Source organism: Panthera uncia, chromosome B4 (genome assembly GCF_023721935.1).
Source record: "Panthera uncia isolate 11264 chromosome B4, Puncia_PCG_1.0, whole genome shotgun sequence".
Lineage (NCBI taxonomy): Eukaryota > Metazoa > Chordata > Mammalia > Carnivora > Felidae > Panthera > Panthera uncia.
In genome coordinates, this window is record NC_064809.1 from 97,197,031 (window position 1) to 97,223,109 (window position 26,079).

Below are 26,079 nucleotides of genomic sequence, written 5' to 3' on the forward strand. Positions count from 1 at the left end.
ACATATAGCTAATAATACAGCTTCAAAATATACTAATCCACAACCAATAGAGATTAAATAGAAAATTTTAACACATCCTTCCCAGAAACTGTTAGTTCAGGCAGATAATCAATAAGCAGAAATAAAGAGAACTTGAACAACACAATTAATAAATTTGCACTACTAATTCCAGCATATAGATCTTCACTTTACATTCATAGAACATTTATTAAAACAAAGTATTAAGACCATAAAAGATAGATTTAAAAAAAAAAAATCAATTCAAGCATTCAATTCAAGAAACTGGAAAGAGGAAAAGAGCAAACTCAAATAAGAAGGGTTCTCAAACCCCTAAGGCCAAAGTCCATTTTTAGAAGAGTTCTACCAACTGTTCAACGAACAGTTAATTCCTATCTTATTCAAATTGCTTTGAAAACAGGGAAAAAAGTAAAAGCAGCCGTGTCTATTTCATTAAGCAATCGAAATCTTCACTCTAAAACCAGGGCTTGGAATTACCATCCCATTGAAAGTTTCTGTATTGTACATACATACATATGTACATACACACACAAGTTCAATTCACTAATGAATAACGACCTTACATAAAATTATTAAACTAAACTCAACAGTGTAGGTTTATTCCAAGAAAGTAAGGTGAGTTCAGTATCTGAAATATATTTCCAAACTGTATTTAATATGTACTTAATAGATTCAACGAAAAAGTCAAAAGACCATCTGAATACAGAAAAAAAGGTCACAAAAAATCCTACGTAGACACCAAATGTAATGGAGAGATTTTATATCCATTCCAGACTGGAAATAAGACAAAGATGCTCATGCTTAATGCTAACATTTAACACAGTACTGCAAGTCCTGGCCAATACTGTAATGAAAGAAAAATAAACGTGGTGTGACATAACATAAAGATTAGAGCTAAAACTGCCATTACTTGCAGACAAGATCTTTTGCCTATGGGAGGAGAACAAAGAACAAAGAACAAATTACTACCAAAGTGTAGCAAGATTTCTGGATACAAGATCAACAGCAAAAAAATAAATAAAAATAAATCAATAGCACTCTTCTTGACATCAACAGCTAACATGGAGATACAATAAAAGATAACTATATTCACAAAAGCAACACAACTAAAGTACACAGGAATTAACCAAGAATAGACTTTGAAAAAAAAATTTAGAGTAAGAGAATATGATCTCAATAAATACAAAGATGTGGATGAGACAACGTAACATTAAAAGGATAATTCCCTACCATGTTAATATGTACACTCAATGTAACTCCTATCAAAAACTTTAGTGTGTTGAGAGGGGCTGTTTTCTGTTTTGTTTTATGAAAATCCCTAGAAACTTACTAGCAACCATATGTGGGATGAAGGTCTACCTACCGTTAAGCCAATCTTAAGAGTGTGTTCCACAGGGAATGAGGGGGAGGGGAAAGGGTGGAAGAAGATACTACAGGGAGAAAGATTAAATCATCACCCTGCTAGATATTAAAACATACTAAAAAGCCATATTAATTAAAACCGGTATTAAAACAGAAGAGTGCTGTTCAAAGACAAACACAGATGTTTATAAGAAACTGGTATGTAATAAAGGTGGTATCACAAATAAATGGGCGAATAATCATCTGTTCATGGTGAAGTGTGATAAAAACAAGCTCATCAAAACAAAACAAAAAAACAAAAAAATCTGAATGCCTAGCTAAATACAAAGGTGAACTCTAGAGGGATTATTAAAGACCTAAAGATGAAAGGTAAAACTAGTCAATAGGAACTACAGAAGGAACTAGGAAGGACTTGTTAAAACTTGAAAAGAATGAGCCACACAGGTCAAAACCTTAAAATATAAAAATTAAGGATTTCTGTTTAATGGAGAATGCTATGGATAAAGTTAATAGAAATGACATGAAAGATTTACAAGTCTAAAACTGATGACAGATGAACACCTAGAATACACAGAAACTCCTGCAAAAGACAGTAAACCCCAATAGGAAAATGGACAGAGGGAACAACAAATGAGCAACCTAAAAAGCTCACAATCATGAAAAAAAGCTCAAAACTCAGTAGACAACAGAAAATACAAACAAAACAAAATATGCCTGTACCTCTTCGATTGGTAAAAAACAAAACACCCATAAAGGTGAATGATACCAACTGCTGGCAGGGACACAAGGATAGAGCAACCTTCATGCACCGGCTCTAGAAAGCAAGCTGGAAGTATTTAAAGTTTGCATACCTCATATAACAATCCCTATGAGGTAAGTACATAACCCAAAATAATTCTTACACAGTTTTTTAGGAGGGCATGCACAAAGATGACCATTACAATGGAATTTGTGTTGATGGAGCTTGGAGGCAATCTAGATATCCATCAAAGAATAAGCTTATAATAGAACATGGTGGACACAAATCACCGCAAGTGACAACATTTAGAAGCTAGAAACTACTGACTAGAGATTACATACAGAAAGCAATGTGGATGGATCCTAAAACCATAAAGCCAAGTATAAAAAAACAATTATAAGCAAAATAAGATATATGTGCTATTGTTAATGATTTATAGGACCAGTGAAATAAATAAGAAATCATTATTTCTTGTAATCCTGTGCACTTCTAGCAAACCTCCAAACAAATTTCAGAAATGGTTAAGATCAGTGTATTTCCTGTGGAGAAGAGTCAAACTTTGAAAAGACCAACTCTAAATTGGTGGTACTCGGCAAAATTTTAAACTCCCAATAATCCTATAATAGATACTAACAGACATTAGCTTTCCACTATTACTAATGTAAGTCCTAGATGGTCTTAAAAATCGGTACACTTGCAATGTTGATTATAGAAGGATAAATAAGGACTATGGAAAAGAAGAACTTGTACCTTTCAATGTATCCTGTTGGTGTTTCTACCAGACCATCAAGTCTTTCTTGAAGGGCTGCAAGAATCTGAGGATTTTGCATCATCTGAACAGTCAGCTGACGCGCTTAAAAAAAAAAAAAAAAAAAAAAAAAAAAAAAGGGCATCGAAAGAAGGATTTTATGAAAATGTATTATGCTATTTTAATAGGACAATCCAATCATGAAATTTTCCTGACTAGCCCATAAATCATTGGTCTGAACAGAGACGGGCAGCAAGCGGAGGAAAATCCACTCTAGGAAAAGTTCAGATTCCTAATGATCTAATACATCACCACCTCTCAAGGCCATTGCTACAACTCCTGTGAATAATATCCTTTCTCTTCCTACTACATTGTGTTTCACACACCTTCCATTTTTGAGAAGCTCAAAGCTTCATCTGGATGCCTATCTAACTGTAGATAATGCTTTGAAGCAGACAACACAAACTATTAGAAAACTGCAAATACAGTTTCAATCCTGGGACAAAGACTGTGGAGCGAGTAACCTAAATGTTTTGTTTGATGCTTAATAGTATAGTGTGCTTGTGTATGTCTGAATAGAGAATGTTAACAGTTGAAACAATCAAGGTTGTAACTAAAGCCAAACAAAACATGATTCATTAATGGTGTCTAAAATCATACTTAAACCAAAAATACCAGATTTAGGTGAAACAAGTTACTTTGCTATATCCTCTCTTCTTCATAAACAGACATTACACAAAATTGATATTAGCCTTCCCAGTTGTGTTTTTAAAGGTCAATTCCTAATACTAATTTGATTATTGGATGATGTCCAGTTGTGATAACCAACATGCCTTTAGAAATGTTAATACGGGTCACTAAGGATACAGACCTATATATCTTTCAAGAAAACGTTGTAAGATGAAAGCTGAAACTAACCTGCAGTGGTCTTTTCACAATTAACCTCCATCTGGCTTAACAATGAAAAGTTGAGTCATCTGGTACTTCAATATTCTTGGCCCATACCCACATATGGTATGCAGGCATAACCTGCAGGCATAACCTCCACTACCATTGCTACTCCTCTTCCTTCTCGAATTACTTGCTCAAGAAAACTGTGATTGATTTTTGTTTACATTTAATACTTATCTCTTTTTTGGTTGTTTGGTTGAAATGGGTTTAAAAAAGACTGACATACAACTATAGGTTTTCTACCATTAAATACTGAACATTTTCAAATCACTCTAAGCTAGTGTTGTTTGTTTAGAAGTACCACCAAAAACAACCTGTAACATTTCTAAATTCAGACAAAACTCCTGGGCAGCTGTCTGACAGTTAGGCCATGTCACTGCAGCAGCAAGAGGGTAAACAGAGTGACTTCTGATGGGTCACTAACTGTATCTATACCTTCCCCTCCCTTACTACCATTCCATCTCAACCCCTCTCTTCCCCTCCTTTCTTCCCCACCCGAATATACACATACAAACTGTGTGAACTAGAGGTATGGGCTATGTGGGTAAGGCAAACAAGGATTCAAAAGGGAACAGTATTTGTTAGTACCCTCTAGAAGACATGTGCCAGCAATCACTGGCTCCTGAAGTAATTTAAAATAATACCTTTGATTTTTGTTTCTTCACCAGTTTCTTCTTCTTCTACTTCTTCAACATCATCCAAATCTTGATCAAGTTCAGACTGTTCTTTGCTACAATATCATAGTATCACACCAAGGTTCAAATGTACCAATTACCAAAAAATAAATAAAAAATTATAGAAAAACTTCAATTTATTTTCTAGGTTAATATGCCTCTTTCAAAAATATAAAATAGGAAATTCAAAAGGTAATTCAGTTCTCTAACTTCATATGTAAACAAGCACAAACTGGAAGTACATAAAATTTCATTTAAAAGCACATGGTCAAATATAAAGTTTGTATTTCACACTTTTTTTTTTAAGATTTTACTTTTAAGTAATCTCTACACCCATCCTGGGGTTCGAACTCACAACCTGAGATCAAAAGTCGCATGCTCTACCAACTGGGCCAGCGAGGCATCCCTCTATTTCAAGCTTTAAAAATGTGGTTTGGTAGGTTTTGGTACAGGCAATGAGAGGTCAGGAAGTATGTGCTCTCTACCCAATATCCACTGATATCACTCTGAGTAACAGCACCCTTATTTTATAGGAGATGCAATACACCAAGCTTTAAAATCCTACATTTCTCAGCCTACCTCTTAGCTAGGTGGGTTATGTGGCTCTGTTTGGGCAATGGGTTAAAAAGTCGTATAGAACTTTAAGTAAGCCTCCTACATAGGATGGTAGACAGCTGGGAGGCCTCATCTTGCTGCCTCCCTAGAATAGGGATGTGATGACTAGAGTTCCAACAGCCATGTTGGACCATGAGGCATCCTAGAGAGAGAATAAAAGTCAACAGAATGAGGGAATTTAGAAGAATAAGGAACTGGATCCTTGACGGCTATGGAGCAATCACATCAGCCTGTACTCATTATCTTTGGACTTTCCTCCTTTTTCTTTACTTCACAGTAGAGATGGGCAAAAAGTTAAAGAGAAGACCCGAGTCTACTGCATGCTTGGAGCAAAGCCAGGAGGATGGCACCATTGAAAGAAAAGGAAAAAGTAGGAAGATAAAATTCTCCCCACTTCATCTTAAAAATCTAGTTTTTGAACATGCAATTTCAACAGGAATTAAAAAGGGAAATAAGGATATCTAAGTTAATGTATAGGTCTTCATATAATTCCTTGTGTGATTTTACATTTTAATATCTGGTTTAGAGATTTAGTTACTTTCATGTTTAGAAAGAGCATTTGGAAAATTAATTTTCATATAGAGACAAATATAGAAAAGGTCAACTGTGTTCTGCCAGCAAGATTTATGTTCCTGTAACTAAGGAAAAAATTCCAGCCTTCTCAAATATACAGATTATTCTGAAATTATACAGATTATTCTGAAATTATCTTTTATTATAAACTTAAACATACTCAGACTTAAGGTCAGTAAACCACAAAACTATTCCTCCAGTGTGATTTTATTAATTTACTGAACATCTACATTTTAAGGCTTTAAAACAGGGGTCCACAAACATGGGTCAAATACAGCCCATTATCTTTGTAAATAAAACGTTACCAGAACACAACCACATTAATTCGTTTATGCATGGTCTATGGCTGCTTTCACGCTACAACAGCAGAGTTGAGTAACTACAACTAGACCATATGGCCCAAGGGGCCTAAATATTTATAAATCAGGTCCTTTACAGAGAAAGTTTGCTGACGCCTGCTTTAATTCTCCTTTCCTCCCATCCTCCTAGGGCTCACAGGCATCCAAAATTAAATAAGGGGACGGTGGGGTATCAAGCTGTCACAACCAATTTCTTTTTTTTTTTTAAGTTTAAAACAGAATGAGGGTTGCAAGGTTAAGATGGCAGATTGCACATACTCCTCTGATCTTAATCCTCCCCAAATCCCTACTACAATTATGATAAAGGGGTTTTAAAACAAAAAAACATTGAAGGACAAGGAGACAAGAGCAGCAACTTCACTGAGAAATGAAATCCTTAAGTTAGCAATAGGCAAAGCTGAAAACCAGCCCAAACACAGAATCTTAAAAAGGACACTTCTAGAACTAGAGCTGGGGGACTGACAGTGGAGAAAATAGGGAGAACTAAACAAAAACAGGTAAGTAGTTAAATCCCCAGATCCTCCCCTTCTATCTAGCAGAAGCATGGCAGTTTCTTCTCTGGAAAGGGTTAAACTGAGAGCTCAGCCTCCAAAACCACAGGTACAGCTAAGAGTATCTCAGATATAGGACTGTATCACTCTAGAATGCTGAATGTAGCAACCCTTCCCTAGCAACCTTTCCCTAATTTGGGTTCCACAACACTGAAAGCCAGATCTTTACCCAGACACTCTTCACTGGGGTATCTGACCAGCCCAGAAAAAAAAAAAAAACAACAAAAAAACAAAAAACAAAAAAAACCCCATCATTCTGATAATGCGGATTCTTACAACAAACGCCTACCCTGATGACCTTACATTACAATCTAAATTAAAAGCCTCCCCCACTCCAAGTCAAATTTTCCAAACAACTTTTTTTTAAACCTCCCTCAATTGCATGTTCTCCCCACCCCAATCTTAGCAGACAATCAAGTATTACCTCCTATTTGAGAAAGGCTCTAACATGGAGACAAAAACAAATAGGGGAAAGAAAAATTTAAGAGTAAACATACTATAAAGAGGAAAAACATCCAGAGAAAAGATATGACAATCCAGAAAAAAGATATTACAATCAATGAAATAGGAACAAGATACTATAAAAACAGGAACAGAGAGCAAAGACACTCCTGAAAACTAAAATAACAGAAATTTAGAAACTCAATTCAAGAGTTGAAAGATAAAGTTTCTTCAGCTTTGCCCAGAAAGAAGAGCAAAGAGATAAAGATGGAAAATAAGACAAAAGATAATTAGAAGAAGCAGTTCAACAATACAACATAATAGAAGCTCCAGAAAGAGAAAACAGAAACAAGACAATCAACAAAGTAAGTCGAGAATATTCCCCAGAACTGAAAGCCATCAAGTTGCCAGACTGAAAGGGTCCACCAGTGAATGCCTAACACGAGAAATTAAAAAAATAGATATAACAATGTGAAAATTTCAGAACTCTGAAGCCAGCGTAGCTTCCAGAAATAAATATATATGTATATATTTAAGACAAAAAGTGTCACATTACAATGATCAAGAATTGACTTTGAACTTCAACACAGCAATACTGGAAGCAAAGTAACAATGGAGCAATGCCTTCAAATTTCTGAAGAAACAGGATTCTCGAATCAGAATTCTATACTCAAACTATCAAACGTAAGGATAAAATAGTTATTTTCAGTCATGTCAGATCTCAAAATAATTTACTTCCTTTGTACTTGTCCAAGAAAGTACTAAAGAACCAAAAGAAAACAACATGGGATACAGCAAACAGCAAACCTGAGAGAAGGAACCAAAGGAAAGGAACAAAACCCCAGGAAGATAATAAAATAGATCCACAATGACAACTGTATAACCAAGGTTAAGCAATTCAAATTGGAGCAGGGCAATACAGGAGGGCAATCACTTTGAAAGCCATTATCACTAAAATACCTGCTGCCATTCTTTTTATGTGTGGAAGGACTGGCCAGATTCTTAAATGTACTTGAATTTGATGCCCTTGTGCTAAATTTTCTGCCTTCCTACCTCCATGATCTGCTGCCTGCACCTTGTGGATATATTGTCATAGCATATGTCCTCCATCCAGAAGTGTACAGTTTTAATCCATTGCTAAGTTATGGGAAATCATAAGCAACAAACGGTGCAGTTCACCCATTCTCCCTTACCATATTTCTTCAAGATACCCATCCACACTAGAACCCTGCCAGAAGCCAACTTCATTAAACTTGTTTCTAGAGTGCATGGCCTTGCCCAATGAAGTCTTGAGGAAACTTGAAGCCAGAGTATGACCCAGATAATCTTTTTGCTTTTTGTTTTCCTACCTTGGAAACTTCAACTAATAGTAGTAATATTGCTTTTCTCTTTATGCAGCTAAGTTTGTGACTGCTTTTCAGATTTTCAAAATTAAACACTGATTGAGAATGTGTAGGTGTTAAAAATTAAACTGGTTAAGATTGCATAGGTGTTAAAAATCCAAAGAAAAACAAAGAAATGAATTAGACAAAAGCCAAGACAGTATTTACGTGTCTGGAAAGGTGGGAGGATGCAATTGAGAAGATGGATACTGGGTTTCCTCTAATAGTAATGCTGTACTTTTAAAAACTTGAATGTAAATATCCTATTATTCTTAAACTCTATGCATACATTTTATAAACTTTTTATCTTGTATGTATGATACATTACACTGTAAAGTAAAATCTCTGGGAAATACATCCATGGTAAAAATGAATTTCGTAAGTATTTATGATTATTGTGCTCAGCACTTTCCTAAGAATAAACACTAGCAAATGGTTTACCGTATTTATGACAATGATTATATATACTCTATTTTGTCTTAGATATGCCATACCCAACTTTTATAATAGCAGATATTACCATACATTTGCATAATGTTATTAATACTGCTGTTAACCATACCACAGTACAAAGTGAAGCCTATCTCTGGAAAAGGAGAAAAAAAACAACAAAAAACCAATTATCTGGCACTTACTTGTCAATGTCTGCCATGTTGCAAGAACTGCAAGTATCTAAGGAGAGAAAGGTCAATGTTAACAATAATACCAACAACAAAATATATATATATATATATATATATATATATATATATATATATATACATACACATATGCCAAAATCTGCCACCTATTGTACTCATTATGCCCTCCTGGAGATCTCTTTTAAAAGTTTAATAATTCTTGTATCAAATGTCAGCCCTTTAAACAACTTAATGGCAGTTATAAAGCCCTGAGTCCCAACCTATATCAAGTAAACCTTCCCCATCCCTTCAAATGCACCTCATGTCTTATCACTGATAACCACCATACCCCCAAGGCTATCCTGGATATGCTGGCATATTGTCAACAAACTCTTGGTTACCTGATGTCAACACTGTTAGAACTAATCAGGGCATATCCTAAATTGTTTCTTACTATAGATAAGTACTGTATTAACTTAGAGAATATGGGTTTTAGAAAAATAAAACTTAAGGTAAAATGTGTTATATTCAGGCAGAAAAATGGCTGAATGCCAGAGGTAATGCACAAATTACAAAAAAAATAATCTAAACCAAGCTTAGGATCCCACATTAAAATCAAGTTTTTAATCTTTTAAAAATCAAACCACAGACTTTAACTCTCAAAATGCTACAAGACGTGATTCCTCGTATCAGCATGTTTTATATGCTTATTACTTACAGAGTTAAGAAGAGTTATTGATTTTAGCAGTCAAGTGTTAATATTTGGAGTATTATTACTGATCTAATATTCAGACTTTAGACAAATTATGAAGAAAATATTTCTTCCTAATAATGTATCCTACTCTATTTTTTGTTTTAAATAATTTCTACTAGCATTAATATATTTCTCTAGTGATGCTGGGTAATTAGCCAACATTAACAAAATACTTAGCAAACAGTAAGGAAGAAATACTAATTCAAAAAGAAAAATATAGAATATCAGTCAAAGAAATACAAGTGGGATTCTAGTTTGTCTATCAAATCAGCAAGGATTTTCTTTTAATGCAGGGAAAATGGTGGCGAATATATGCATTTTTTTTATATTTATTTTTGAGAGAGCAAACGAGCAAGCGAGCGAGAGAGACACCAGGCTCAAACTCATGAACCACAAGTTCATGACCTGAACTGGAGGCTTAACCAACTGAGCCACTCAGGAGCCCCGTGAATATGCATTCTTAAATGTGGCTAGTGTTACCATGAACTATTTTCTTTCTGGAGAGTAATGTGGCCATAGGAATATAAAAAACCTTAAAATATCCATCTCCAGCCTTAATTTGAGACCCTAACATGAAAAAAACCTTATGAACCTAAGGGCCTGTGCTTTTCATGCTGGCCTAGAAGGTTCTTTCACAACTTCGGTTAACACATCTTTTGGCTCTTAGCTCAAAGTTTTATGCTTCAGAGAGACTTCTCCAACCTGTACATTCTGGTTAAATAATTTCTTGGTTGTACAGACTCCTATAAAGCTCTATTTCTTTCCATCATAAAATGCCTTGGAGCGCCTGGGTGGCATCCAACTTTGGCTCAGGTTATGATCTCACGGTTTGTGAGTTCGAGCCCCGTGTCTGTGCTGACAGCTCAGAGCCTGGAGCTTGCTTCAGATTCTATGTCTCCCTTCTCTCTGCCCCTCCCATGCTCATGCTCTGTCTCCCTCAGTTTCTCAATATTAAACCTTAAAAAATAATTTTTTTTAAATAAAATGTCTCAAGTTTGTAATTACAGATTAGTGTTATTATTTGACCAACGTCTATCTCTCCCAACTAACCAGAGCACAAGATTCGTATTTAAGGGATTATATGTGCTTTTGCCAATCACTGCATCCTTCAAGACAGCAAGCACATACAGCTTACAGGCACAGCAGTTGCAATCACTTACCTCATCAAAAATAAACTTAGTATTAGCATGGAATGTGCATACAATGAAATGCTCTGCAGCCAAACTGAAGCAGATATGAGCTGATATGGAAAGAGCATAGGGTCTATGGCAAAATCCAACCTGGACGGGAATATATGTTGTGTGTGTGTGCGCCCGCACATGTATTTATATGAATATGCATACTCTTGCACATAGTTTATGAATAAAACATTTCTGTAAAGATCTACCAGAAACCTAAGAGTAGTTACCTATTAAGACCAGGAGAAAATGAGAACTTATGTTTCATTCTCCATTACTTGCTTTTCCCATATACAAATACATTTTGCTAAAATTTTCGAACTTGCTGGGTTGAATATATAGCCTAATAAATCCAGCAATTATCAAGAATATGAAACTCCTCAAAACTTCTAAATTCAAATTTGTGTAACATTTTAACATGTACTCAGAAGAATGGCTACACTGCTTTGTGGAGTTAGATTTAGAATTGTAACTCTTAAAATGAAATTCTTTTGATTCTTTATTAAAGATGATTCAAGACAGAACAGGATGGCATTTACTTCTTCGGAGAGGCCTTCTCCAATCTGCCCACTCTAGCTAAATTAGATTTCTTGGTTGTACACATTCTTGTTTTTTAAAGCAGGCCTAATTTTGTACTCAGACCATTTGGGTTGACACCAGCTTCGTGAAAATCTAGCTCAGGCAAACAACTTCTGGTCTTATTCACCATCTACAAAAAAATAGGAAAAAAAAATTGTTCCTTCACTGAACTGCTCTTATAAAGATGCAAATTCATAAATGACTTGTGTTTGGTATCCACTAAACACTCAATAAACACAAGCTACTTTTGAATTCTGTCCAGTTTTAATTATCTTAGCACAGGGTCAGTATTCTGCAAAATTAACTGCGGAGATGATTGTTAAAATGTACAGACTGACCAGTGAATGCACCGTGGTAACGTAAGATGTTAACATTAAGGAAAACTGGGTAAGGGGCATATAGGAACTCTCGGGAGTATCTCTACAACTTTTTTGTAAATCTAAAATTACAAATAAGTTCATTTAAAAGAAAAAAGATTGATTCCCATGCCCAGATTCTGAACCAACAGGTCTGAGACCGTGGACCCAAAAATCTGCATTATAAACAAGAAACCCAGCTTCTGAGGCAGGTGGTTCTCAGATAATCAGATCACATTGAAGAACACAGGTTTCGGGGCGCCTGGGTGGCTCAGTGGGCTAAGTGACCAACTTCAGCTCCGGTCATGATCTCGCGGTCCGTGAGTTCGAGCCCCGTGTCGGGCTCTGTGCTGACAGCTCAGAGCCTGAAGCCTGTTTCAGATTCTGTGTCTCCCTCTCTCTGACCCTCCCCCGTTCATGCTCTGTCTCTCTCTGTCTCAAAAATAAATAAACATTAAAAAAAAAAAAATTTAATAATAAAAAAAAAAAGAACACAGGTTTCAGTCAATACCTACATTAGTTTTTTCACTGCACTCAATATTAAATAATCAATGAGAATTTTATTTATCAGACATAAAATTGCTCTCTAAAAGATCTGAAGAATTTCCATCTCTAGTAGTGACAAGCTATATTTTGCAGACCAACTCTACCAATAAAAAATAATTGAAAGTACAGAATAAGTATCTATTGAAATCTTAAAACCAAGGAAAATTCCAATAAAACAGCAAGGAATTACTAACCCCAAACTAAAAGCAAAATGATAATCAGAAAAAGACACTGAGAACAAATGCCAATCTCAAATCTGAATTTCAGTTTTAACTACTGACAGGTGAAATCAAAAGCCCTAGACCTATTCAAGATGGGAAGAAATCTTTATAGTAACCCTCCATAACAAGCAGGTGCCAAAAAGTGCTGTATTATCAGGGATAATAAACCAGTTCTCTTGGACAAAAGCCCAGATTCACTTTATCAGTGTGGTCCCAAAACCTCAAGCCCTGAGCTTAAAGCAGTCTCTGCCTGATAGTGTTCCTAAGCACCCACATATCCAAATGTTAAGTGAAAGGCACCTTCATCCTAGACCTCAAATAATTCATACAAGTTTTCAAGAGCAGTAAGGGCAAGAGAAAAGAATACAACAGAAATCTGTCCTTATAAAGACCTAAATGTTGTCAAAAGGACGGTAAACAAACTTATAACTATCATAGACAAATAACTAGGCTCAGTATCTGCAAAGAACGGCCATCTATTAAACATGATATGGCAAATTTGGCAAAGAACTAAATAGAACTTCTAGAAATAGAAATAATGGAAATCAAACTAAACGAACAGGTTTATCATCACTTATCATCGGAGAAATACAAATCAAAACCACAATGAGATACCACCTCACACCTGTCGGTATGGCTAAAATTAACAACTCAGGAAATAATTGCTGGTAATGATGAGGAGAAAGGGAAACCCTCTCGCACTGTTAGTGGGAATGCAAACTGGCAAAGCCACTTTGGAAACCAGTATGGAGGATCCTCAAAAAGTTAAAAAATAGAACTACCCTACCACCTAGCAACTGCACTACTAGGTATTTATCCAAAGGATAAATACTGATTTGAAGGGGTACATGCACCCCAGTGTTTACAGCAGCACTATCAACAGCCAAATTATGGAAAGAGCCCATATGTCCATCGACTGATAAATGGATAAAGAAGGTGTGTACACACACACACACACACACACACACACACACAGGAATATTACTCAGCCATCAAAAAGAATGAAATCTTGCAATTTGCAATATGGATGGAGCTAGAGTGTACTATGCTAAGGAAAATAAATCAGTCAGAGAAAAATACTATTATGATTTCATTCATATGTGGAATTTAAGAAATAAGAAGTATAAACATAGGGGAAGGGAAGGAAAAAATAAAACAAGATAAAAACAGAGAGGGAGGCAAACCATAAGAGACTCTTAACTATAGGGAACAAACTGAGGATTGCTGGAGGGAGAGTGAACTAAATGGGTGATGGACATTAAGGAGGGTACTTGTGAGGAGCACTGTGTGTTACATATAACTGATGAATCACTAAATTCTACCCCTGAATACTACTACACTACACTATATGTTAACTTGAATTTAAATAAAATCTTGGGGAAAAAAATGGGGGGGGAGGGGGGGAACAGGTTTATCAGTAGACAAAACCAAGCTAGAAAGATAATTGAGGGAAGCAAGCTTAGAAGCAATCTTCCAAAATATGGCAGACACTAAAGGATACAAAATACTGATGTTAAATGATATTTGAGAATACAATAAAGTCTAACAAATATTTAATACAAGCTCTAGGAGTAGAGAAGAGAATGCAGAAAATATTTGAAAAAATTAATAGGCAAGAATTTTCCAGAACTGATCAAAGACAGCCCTACAAATCCCAATCAGGATACATAAAAAAGAAACCCACACTTAGATATGTGAAAAAGCAAGACATTAAAGACAAAGGAGTCTTTTAGTCACCTCAAAAGCACAAAGAGAAAACATTCAGATTAATTTTAAACCCACAAAAAGACAGCTGTCTTCTCTTCAATAGACACCAAAAGACAACAGAATCCTCAATTTGCTGAAAACAGCCAAGGATCTTAGAATATTATACCCAACTAAAACATCCTCTAAGAATGAAAGTGAAACAGATACTTTCTGGAAAAAACACCTCTAGCACTTTCACTAATAACACTCTGTTAAGTATATTCTTCAGGCAGAAGGCAAGTGATCCCAAACAGATGTAATTTGCAAGAAATAAGGAGTAAAAAGGATGATTGCATTTATCTAAATAAACATTTTCAAATACCACCACTGCCTAGTGTGTTAAAAATGAAAACTATCACAACACTAAGTTGGGGTGGGGAGAGGGTGGGGGTAATGGATTAAAGTATTCTTACATCCCTCAGCAGGCATGCTATAATTTCCGGGATGACTTACAAAAAATTAGAAACCAAACATGCAATTTCCAAAGTAGAAGAAAAATAATTTAAATTTATAAGTGTATTTTTATACCAACCTAAAAGAAAAAAAAGATAGTCTGGACAAACAGAAAGCACATAAAAAATATTTAAACCTAAACATCATAATAATGTTCAATGTAAATCAACTAAAACTCCCATTAAAAATTGTCAGGGAGGATTTAAGAAAATCCAACTACATCCCATTTATAAGAAACACATCTATAACATAGGATATAGAGTTGCCAAGTGAAATATAATCCTAACCAAAAGGAAGCTGGTATTACTGCATTAACATCAAGAAAAATAAACTTCAAGGAATAGCATTACTAGAAATGAAAAGGTCACTCTAACAAAAGATTGAATGAATTCACTACCCAATATATGTAGTATTTGGAAGATCTCAATTGAAAGACATAGCTCATGATATCGTGACTGAAGGCAAATCTTAACCTGAGAACTTGTACACAAAGAAAATATTCCACTGAACAAAGAGGGAAAACAAGTGAGTGAATTAGACCACTAACTGATTATTTTGTGGTCTTGTAGTAGCTAGACGTCCAGAGACGTGTTATCAAATAACTTCTCACCATTCCAGAAATCTGAATTCTGAATTAAGTCCTCTTTACTTTCAGTAAGAGAGCTAACCTTTATGAAGCCTACTCTGTAAGGATTACAGGCTTCCCTCTACCTGCAGGTAGAGTACTAAGCAACTTGCTCAGCAACAAATGTGACTCCCGAAACCCGTGCCCAGTCCACTATTCCAAAAACCAAAGTGCCTGCTCTATCAAAGCCTACGTTACATACATTATACAGTAATATACTAGTTGTTATTCCTTTACAGAAAATGACTATTTCATGTGGAAACAGCCAATCACTAAAGATTACAAATGTCTGAAAGCAAGAGTTGAAGGGAACTGGTAATATCCCAAAGAGAAGATTTCCCTTTACCTGAGACCTCACATCTCCCTCCAAATAAACTTTAAACAAATCTATATTTAAGACACTGTTGTCCTATTAATACTATTTTTAGTGGTCCCGAGGCTCAATAACTTTATTTGACTCCAACACAATCTTATAGTTTGAGTACCATATTCTTTAGGCTCAGTTTTTCAATTCTGGGAGGTCAACAGCTGACTTAGAACGGACTTGTCTTTGAGACCCAAGCAAAAAGGACTTCTATTTGAGAACACTGCATACCTTCTGTCCAAGGGAGCTCATTATCTAGAGTATCATCTGATCCAACAGCAGAGAAACATACCTGGGCTGGACTAAAAACTTGCTAAAAATTCACCCAGCATTATTAATAAAACCAATTTATTTACATGGTGGGGGGAAATACACACACACACACACGGCAGACAAAAAGCTTAGGAGCCATCACTTTACTATATGAAAACAAATTTCATGTTGGATGATTCCATGACCATAAATACTGTAGCTTTTCTACTGGAGCAGAGTGGAACTCAAGCAAGTGTGCTTTATGAATTCCAAGCTGATATATAGCTAACAGTTTAAATCAAGGGAACCCACTTTAAAAACCAATACAAAAGCCTCATAAGTCATCACTGCTCGGTTATGTAACCTTGGATAAGATCTTTGACTGCTCTGTACTTCAGTTTCCACATTAAAATGTTGATACTACCTACCTCTAGGATCATTAAATTAGTTAATAATACACAGTAATTTGTGCTGTTACATTTATCCCTGTTGTGTTTTTCTGTACCCTCTTTACCTTAGAAAATTAAACGTAATTAATTAAATGTAATAGGTAATTAAATGTAATTAATAAGCTCTTCAAAATTACAGCCCCCTTCCCCAATAAAAGTCAAAATGTACAAAATTTCTGAACAAGTAAAAATGTATCAAAGTGTGTAGCAGTAAAAGTGCAGTGTTGGTAACCAAAAGTACAGGGACCACTTTCTACGGCAAGTGCAATAATGTGATCTAGTGGTCTCATATCAATGTACTAAATAACTTACAAGGACGGGCAAAAGCAACAACGTTCACCTTCTAACCCCTACTCTGCCCAACAAGGAGAACTTTTTATTCAGATGAAATTAGTATGAAATGGCGCTTAATATTACTATTAAACAGGTCTTCCATAAAAAGAATGTTATAAATACCGTCCCCCACTTTTTCTTTGTAGCCTTCATCACAATTCAACATTGTATATCTAGGATTCTTTTTCTCATGTGTTAAGATATTATGCCCACATAGATGCTAAAATATTTACTCTAGGAATCAAATAAAAACAATTACAGCTTTGATCAGACTTGAGAATCTGAATAGACTGATCAGTTTTCACAACTGATCAGGATTCTTCCTAATCTTATTTTCATTAACATTTCAAATTTATAACCAAAAAATGAACAAAGTCGTAGTTCATTTTGACTTCTTCATACCTTAAAGTCAAATAGATTTTGCCTCTTTTAGCCCCTTTTCCTACAAAAGATCTGTTTTTTACTTTTTTTAATGTTTATTTTGGGGGGTGGGGGGGGAGACAGCGTGCGAGCAGGGGAGGCGCAGAGAGATGGAGACACAGAATCCAAAGCAGGCTCCAGGCTCTGAGCTGTCAGTATAGAGCCCGACGCAGGGCTTGAACTCATGAACCACGAGATCATGGGACCTGAGCCAAAGTCAGACAATTAACCGACTGAGCCACCCAGGTGCCCCCCAAAGGGCTGTTTTTAATGTAATCTGGGGAGTTGAGAATCCAATCAGTTACCTGGACACAATAATGAGCAATAGCATTTTGGATTAAATTAATTCTGGACAAGTGTTGGGTTTGAGTTGTTTTTTTAATCTCTAGAGAACAAGAACAGTCATGTGCCACATTTAGCATTAGCTTAATATTGTCAATAAGCCCAATATCAAATATAAGTATTTTGCAACAGATAAAATTACGTATTTTTCAAACTGATACGAATTTAAAATTACATTTATCAAATTAACACAATGTTGACCTGATATGATAATCCATAAAGTCAAGCTTTCACAACAAATGTTTAGTTCCATCTATCCTCCAAAGGACCAGTCTTACTAGAAGTAAATTGCCCATTTTAGATTTTGACCATTAATTTGAACTCTTAATTTTAAAAAATTGTTATTTTATGAATTTGAATAACTTCAAACAAGCATGAGACTTAGTCCCAGATGGTAACTGGAAAGCTTATTTACCTCCCAATAGTTTGAAACAAGTTACTCTATAGGTAAGGTTTTCCCCCTTACCCAATGTTTCCCCCCTTAAGGTTTCCCCCCTTACCCAAAGGTACAATGTTACTACTTCCTAAGTAAAATAAGTACAAGAGTGTTAATGTAACCTGACAAGAGAACAGGACTTAAATATTAATCTTTTTTTTTTTTAACGTTTATTTATTTTTGAGACAGAGACAGAGCATGAACAGGGGAGGGGCAGAGAGAGAGGGAGACACAGAATCTGAAACAGGCTCCAGGCTCTGAGCTGTCAGCACAGAGCCCGACGCGGGGCTCGAACTCACGGACTGTGAGATCATGACCTGAGCTGAAGTCCGACGCTTAACCAACCAAGCCACCCGGGCGCCCCTTAAATATTAATCTTAAAAGGTATTTTGATGCTAACTATTTTCAAAAAAGAGCAAATTTTGTTTTGTAGCTCTTCTGAAACCAGGCAAAGTGTTACGAGCTTTTAAAGTGCAGTCATTACAGAACTAGTTACTAATCATTTATCAGGCAGTGATGATCTAAACTAGGGGCTTCTTGAGCCGGATTCATTCTTTATGTACTCTGAAAGCCTAGACCTCCCAGACAGACCGCATTCCCCGCCTCCTTTCACTGCCTCCATTTATGGGAAATAGAGGCATAGACAAGACAGCAAGCTACTAACTTGGCCCATTTAAGTTTACATTAATGCCTCCTTTCCACCCCATACTTCCTCCACCCGGCCTCCATACACCTTAAAAACAACACAGCTAGATAAGTAACCTATTTTGGGAACTTCAGTAAAGGAACTAATTTGTAAGAATGCAAAAGAAGTCCTAACAGAATTAAGAAGAGTGCAGGCCAAATCGTTTATTTCCATCTTAGAACCGTTTACAGGATTAGATTAATTAGGATAAGTTCTCCCCTAATATGAAACCGTGGTCAAGACACCCATCCAAATTCTAACTGTACTGGAGGTACACACACACACACACACACACACAATTTTTGATAGTAACAGCTACCATGAACCCTCTACATGCGTTAATTCTTTAAGATCCTAGCAGTGGAGGCCCTACTTCATCATCCATCACCTACCACACCAATAAAAAGATAAAGACCAAGGATCAGCAGGTAGAAGTTTGAAAGCCAAGGGCTGCCGGACTTATTTACTCACTACTAGTTCCCACATCCCACCATCTCCCGACAGCTCTCCGGAAAGCAAGGACAAGCCACCCGGGGGTCTCCAGTCGAGCCCAGGCGGCGGCCACGTGTCGAGGGAAGCCGCCCGGGGTTTCCCCTCCCAGCACTGTCGCCGCCTCCAGTGGGCGGAGAGCCCAGCAGCCTCGCAGCCTCCCCGCCCCCTCCGGGCCTCGTCCCTTCACATCCCCTCCCTCCCATCGGAATTCGCAGCCTCCGCCGTTCTTTCCATCCCCCAGCGGCCTCCCTCCGGGGATTATTTTTGAGGAAGCGGGGGAGTCGAGGAGGCGGTGGGCTCAGCACTCGAACCCGGCCGGCACGCCGGCCGTCGCCCGGCCCCCAGCGGCACGGCCGCCGCTCAGAGCGCCTGAGCGAAACCGCGGCCTCGCTCGCGTCCGCGCGGAGAAGCCGGTGGGGCTGAGGGGGCCGCGGCGCAGCCCAGCACGGCCCTCGGGCTTCCCAGGCCGCACCGACCCCCGCGCCTCCCCGGCCGCTCCCGAGCGTAGCGCCGGCCGCCCCGGAGGCCCTCGCGGGCTACGGGCACCAAACTCTGCGGACCGCTCGGGCTCCGGCCTCACGGAACGACCCGGGAGGCCCCAGAGGCCAGCGGCCCCCCGCTGTCGGCTCCGCGTCCCTCCCCTCCGCGCGGGCCGCCGCACCACTTCTGCGCCCCCCCTTTCCCTTTCAGGCCCCCATCCGTTACCGGTGGTTAGCACGGGGAGCCAGGCGGCCGGAGCTGCGCAGGCAGTGACTCAGGGCGGCGGCGGGAGGAGCAGGAGGCGGCGCCGCGAGCAGATGGCGCTAAAAAAGACCCGAGAGCCCGCCGCTCGCGCTCATATACAATTAGCGTCAGCACGTAGGGCCCGCTCCGCCGCCCCCCCAGGCCTCGCCGTCTCTTAGCAACGCGGGCGGGAGGCGGGCCCAGGACGGGTTGCCTAGCAACAGAGCTGTCCTTTTTCCCCGACGACCTCCGCACCCTCCGCGGCTCGCTTGGGGTCCCCGGCTGCCCGCCTCCGCCCCCTGCCGCGCGCCGCGCCATCTCTTTTCTCCCCGCTGCGCTGGGAAAGAACCCGCAACGCCTTCGGCTGCTGGGAAGGGCCATGACCCGCACGCTAGCCCCTGGCGCACCTCGCTTTCCTCGGCCCGTTGCGGGGCCAGCTGCCGCCCGCCCCTGGCCCGGCCTGATTCTCGCACCTCCCGGTCCCCGGCAACCATTTTCTCTCCCCGCTCTTTTTTTTTTTTTTTTTCCCCCTCTAAGAACAAGAGTTCTTTCCTCCTGACCACCTTGGCGGCGTCTTCTGCCCGTTTTGCTTCTCCTAAGTCGGTGGGTCTCAGTGGCTTCCGAGGCTGCCTCCTCATCCCTACCCCTCCATCCTTTTCCCTAACGTGCGGCGCGTTAGGTAGCTCGTTCTTGTGACGGATGAAAATGGCATTATTTGTTTAGTGTCCGTGTCCGTATGCTTTATAATGAGGACACTGTTGTTTCATCTTGCTGAAAAAAGTAAATTTGATGTAAATCCTCAGGCCTGTGAAACATCATGGCTGTTTTTCAATTGGTGCTGGATTGACTAACGTTAACTCTTAAACCAGTGGTTCTCAAAAGTGTGGTCCCCAGACCCTTTCGAGGGGGGGAAGTCAAAAGTATTTCCATAATAATGCGAAAACGTCATTTTCCTTTTGCGTTCTCATTCTCTCATAAGTGTCCAGTGGAGTTTTCCAGAAACTACATGACATGTGACATGGAAACATTGAAAAAGGAAGCAGATAATAAAATCCAGTCACCTGCAGTTAAATCAGACATTAAGGAGGTTTGCAAAAAACCGAAAACAATGCCCCTCCATTTTTTTGTTTTGTAACGTAGTTACTTTATATATAAAACGTTCTTTCATGTTAATACTTAACTGGTTTATTGTTTTTAGATGAAATAATGAATACTTTTAAAGTTTCTTAATTTCTGATATGATAAATATCAGTATCTAGGATGCACAGAATAGTTATTCGGGGTCCCCAGGTTTTAGCCTATAAAGGGGTCATGAGATGAAAAAGTTTGGGAACCTCAAATGCTTCATTCCTTTACATTTCAAACTGCCTGGAGTCATCTATTGTAATGTTTACGTTTAGCAACTGTGTCTATTCCATTTTAGAGGGTACAGTTTTTCTTCTTGGCATCCCCAGCCTCATTAAAATTACTTGCCTTTCTCACTCTGTGCTACACATGCCTCGGTTTACCCTTTCATTTTGGTTCTTCATATGCGATCCTTTTTGTTTTTTCTCGATCTTCTTTCTTCATAAAGATCCTATTCAACAATGATGTAACGTTAACAAGTATTATAATAATATCAGTAATGACTCCTCATGAAGAATCCGCAATACATAAACTAGGTAGACCAGGGCCCAATATGTACATATACTTGGCTCTAATTTCAATGGAAGCCTCAAGAGCATTGCATTCCAATTGAAGCTATGCACGATGCAAGGTAATTAGCTTATTGAAAATGAACTAGATAACTTTCACCTCCATTCCTTAAATCTTTGTGGTGGTAGAACTTCTGAGACCAAATTGAGAAGTTAGCTGGTTTTCCATCCTGCTCCAGGAAGCCCCACCAATTTCTGTCACTGGTCTAAGGCTCCTAATTTATGATGCTTCACTTCTCACCCCACTTTATATTCTTTCCCCTTTTCTCCAGCCACCTCCTCCAGCTCTTCCTCCAGCTTTTTCCTTCCCTTCTTCCAGTGTATCTTAGCCTAAGAAATGAAACACTATTATATTGCTAATAATGCATGCCTTTTAACATGATCTTTTGCACCATAGTTTGTAAATCTAAAACTCTACCATTTAAGTCAAGTGAAGGTCAATCATTTATACATTCATTCAACAAATATGTTAGAAACAACTTGAGACTGGAAATACAGCATTGCAGAAGAAAGACAAGGTTCTTGGTTTTATTGAACTTATGTTCGAGTGAGGTAGGGCAAGTAACAGACAAGAAATGAAGTAATTTTAGATGTAAGTAAGTAAAAGAGCTATGAAGAAAATAAAATGAGACAAAGGGGTAGAAGGTGACTGACTTGTAGATACTGTTGAACTTTTCACATTGGCTCCTCTTAGACTCCCAAAACACGTAATGCAGTTAACTCATCTAATTTAATTACAATAAATGTAAATAAATTAATATAAATTTAAATAAATTAAATTTAATTAATTTATTTAAAGGTTGAGAGAACTCCCCTGAAGCTCCCTCTAATACTATCTGACACTATTTCTGTGAAATATTTTATCAAAAGCTATCTTGTCACAAATCTTAAAACATGTTTTCCTGAACTGAAATAATCCACACGAATTACCACAAAAGTACTATACTCCACATTTTAAAATACTGGATACAGACACTATAGAAATCAACCTGAAAAACCGATGACAGAGATAATTTCTTAAATGTGCTTATGTCTGTACTTCAACCCCTAAATAATGGAAAAGTGCACAAGCTTGAAAGACAGGCATAGGTTCAACCCAACATTCTGTGACCTTGCAAAAGTATTTACACTTTCTGACCCCTAGGCTTCTCCGTCTGTAAAATGCATTAATAATTCTATTTTTTTAAGTTTATTTATTTTTGAGAGAGAGAGAGAACAAGCAGAGGAAGGGCAGAGACAGAGGCAGAGAATCCCAAACAGGCTCTGTGCCTCCAGTGCAGAGCCCGATACAGGGCTAGAACTCACAAACTGTGAGATCATGACCTGAGCTGAAATCAATAGTCAGATGCTTAACCGACTAAGCCATCCAGACACCCCATAAAGTGCAATAATAATTCTAATAAAATCAGGGGGGTCTGGGTGGCTCAGTCAGTTAAGTGTCTAACGTTGGCTCAGGTCATGATCTCACGGTCCATGAGTTCAAGCCCCACGTCAGGCTCTGTGCTGCCAGCTCAGAGCCTGGAGCCTGCGTCAGATGCTGTGTGTCTCTCTCTTTCTGCCCCTCCCCTGCTCATGCTTTGTCTCTCTCTCTCTCTCTCAAAAATAAATATTTAAAAAAATAATAATTCTAACAAAATCAGCCTCTTCATTAGCATGAGATAGAGAAATATATGTAAGTCCCCAGAGCAACAACTTGTACTTTAAGTACTCAATGAACATTTATTGTCACCAATTAATCAGTATGTAAAGTGTCTAATGGCACCAATAATAATTAGCATGTAAAAACTGCACAAGATATATATAAATAACTTATTTTAGTTTTGAATCTGGGTCGTTTTTCTTTTTCATTTTTTCCCCCAAATTATTCTGTAAATGCAACATAAAATCGATCAAAATTCCAGTGGAGAATTTTGGACAAGTTGTCTTAAATTTTTCTATCTCCTTCCAAAAAAAGATGAATAAATTTTCATTTGAAAATGTATTTTGCTATCATTTCTAATTGAAGATTGTATAAAAATGACTGTAAATTCACATGCAATTGTACAAAATAACACAGAAAGATTTATGTAAATTTCATCCCGTTTACCACAATGGTAACAACAATTCACAATCTTACTCAGATTTCCCCAGTTTCACCTGGATCCACTTGTGTGTGTTTCTGCCCTTAGCTCTATACAATGTTACAGTGTGTAAGTATGTGTATCTATTATCACAGGCAAGATACAGAATAGCTCAGTCACCACAAACATGGATCTCTTATGTTGCCCTTTGATGATAGTTTTTTTCCTAATTTACGTGACAAATATGGTTCTACCTTCCCAGATTTTACTTTTTTCCCCCACCTGCTTCACAAATAGACAAATTAGGCAGAAAATAGGCCATTCCTTTGTGTGAGTCTTCAATAGTTTTTACCTTAACTATTTGCAATAGCTTTGCAATTGGGCTCCCTAATACTGACCTCTCATTCTTCTCTGATTCACATTGCCCAAGTTATGGTTCCAAATACAAGTCCAATCTAATCTACTTTGTCATAAACCCTGCAATGGCTCTTTGATGTCTACATGACAAAATAATGCCAACAAAGCCCATCTTAATCTGAATCCATCCTATTTTTCTAGCCATACCTCCCACTACCCACTGTCATGAACTCCATACATGATGACTTTGAACTACTCACAAGACCCTCAACATGCCAAGTGTTTTTATACCTTCTGCTCTTCTCTTCAACTTTTCTTTCAAAATCAAGCCCAAGTGTTTATCTTGGGGAACCTTCCCTAACTCACCAAGGCAGATCTGGTTGCACATTCTCGTTTGTTTTCAGACAGCTTTTTTGTATGTATGTTCCCATGTTACCTTCATCCCCAACACACACTATACTAGATAATTAGTTTCTATAGGGCAGTGTCCTTGTTTGTGTATAATGACTAGAAGGACAAAGGCCTTCAATAAATATTTGTTTGATAGAATGAAGTGAAAGAAAGGAAAGAAGCAAAGAAGAAAGCACGTGAAGGAGGGAGAAAGGAAAGAAAAAAGTCATTGAAATCAAACTGGAAATCATAATACTTTATTAAGTGATCTTTTTTTGAAGAAAATTGTATCAATTCTACATCTATGATAGGGTCCATGTAAGAAAATTTGAATCTAGTCTATGCAAGAAGATTTTTGGATATGGTTTAGGTGTTGTGTGGATATTTGTTGAGATACTATTTTTCCTTATCTATAAAACAACTTGTTAGTAAAAATAGGAAATATTGAAATTTTTGAGATCATAATGAATAAAGAAAATAAATTATATAGTATTGTTTGGAGATAATGGTGGTGTCCATTATTGGGAGACTAGTGAAATGTGGTGGATGCATATCATAGAATATTAGGCAGCAAAATGTCAAATGTAATATGGCAACAAGGATAGATCTGTGAAATGCAGCGCTTGCAGAATAAAACTACAATTAGGTACTATTACACACCTCTTAGAATTGCTCAAATTAAAACAAATGGTACAAAATGCCAGTAAAGATGTGGAATAATAAAAACTCTCAGTCATTGCTGGTATGCATACAAAATGGTACAGGCAAGGGTACCAGCATGACTCAGTCAGTTAAATGTCTAGATTCAGCTCAGGTCATGATCTCACAGCTCATGGGTTCCAGTCCCGTTTTGGGCTCTGTGCTGACAGCTCAGAACCTTCGGATTCTGTGTCTCCCTTTCTCTCTGCTCCTCTCCTGCTCATGTTTTCTCTCTCTCTCTCTCTCTCTCTCTCTCTCTCTCAGAAATAAATAAACATTAAAAAGAAATGGTACAGTCATCTTGGAAGATAGGTTGGAAATTCCGTATAAAGTTAGATATACACTTACCATTTGATCCAGCAATTTCACTCCTGGGTATTTACCCAAGTGAATTGAAAACTTATGTACACACACACACACACACACACACGCACATGGAGGTGAATATTTATAGCAACTTTATTCCTAACTGCCCAAAACTGGAAGCAATGAAGGTATTTTCCACAGATGAACAAATAAACAAACAATGTACAATGGAATACCACTCAGAAATAAGAAGGAACAAACTAGTCATTTACTCGACAACATGGATGAATCTCAAATACATTTTTGCTAAGTGAAAGAAGCCATATTTAAAAGGTTACATAGGATATGATTCCATTTATATGACACACGGGAGAGGTGACATTACAGGGATCAAAAACATATAAGTGGTTGCCGGGGGTTGAGGAGGCGTGAAGAATTGATTCCGAAGGTGCCACGCAGGAGGAGATTTTTTTACAGGAATGGAACTGCTCGGTACTCTTTTAGTCGTGAATACTTACAGACTTTACACATTTCTCAAAATCTATTTACTGGGTTCAAATTTTAAAAAATCAACCAAGATGTTGAG

At 37.8% G+C, this 26,079-nt stretch overlaps 1 protein-coding gene across 5 annotated transcripts in view; it reads right to left on the reverse strand.

Moving 5' to 3' along the window:
• The window catches only part of NAP1L1 (nucleosome assembly protein 1 like 1), a 32,806-nt gene extending 12,751 nt beyond the window's left edge, over nt 1-20,055 (reverse strand). For 3 of the 5 annotated variants that reach the window (XM_049627446.1, XM_049627445.1, XM_049627447.1), the window contains exons 1-3: nt 9,049-9,085; nt 4,463-4,548; nt 2,870-2,972 (exon numbers count right to left, since the gene is read on the reverse strand). In XM_049627446.1, the coding sequence (XP_049483403.1) occupies nt 2,870-2,972; nt 4,463-4,548; nt 9,049-9,065 (206 nt within the window). In that variant the 5' untranslated portion in view covers nt 9,066-9,085. Of the gene's footprint in view, nt 1-2,869; nt 2,973-4,462; nt 4,549-9,048; nt 9,086-19,969 lie in introns of those variants that run through there. The other 2 variants (XM_049627448.1, XM_049627449.1) reach the window with 2 other exon arrangements.
• Between the last annotated feature and the right edge of the window lie 6,024 nt (nt 20,056-26,079).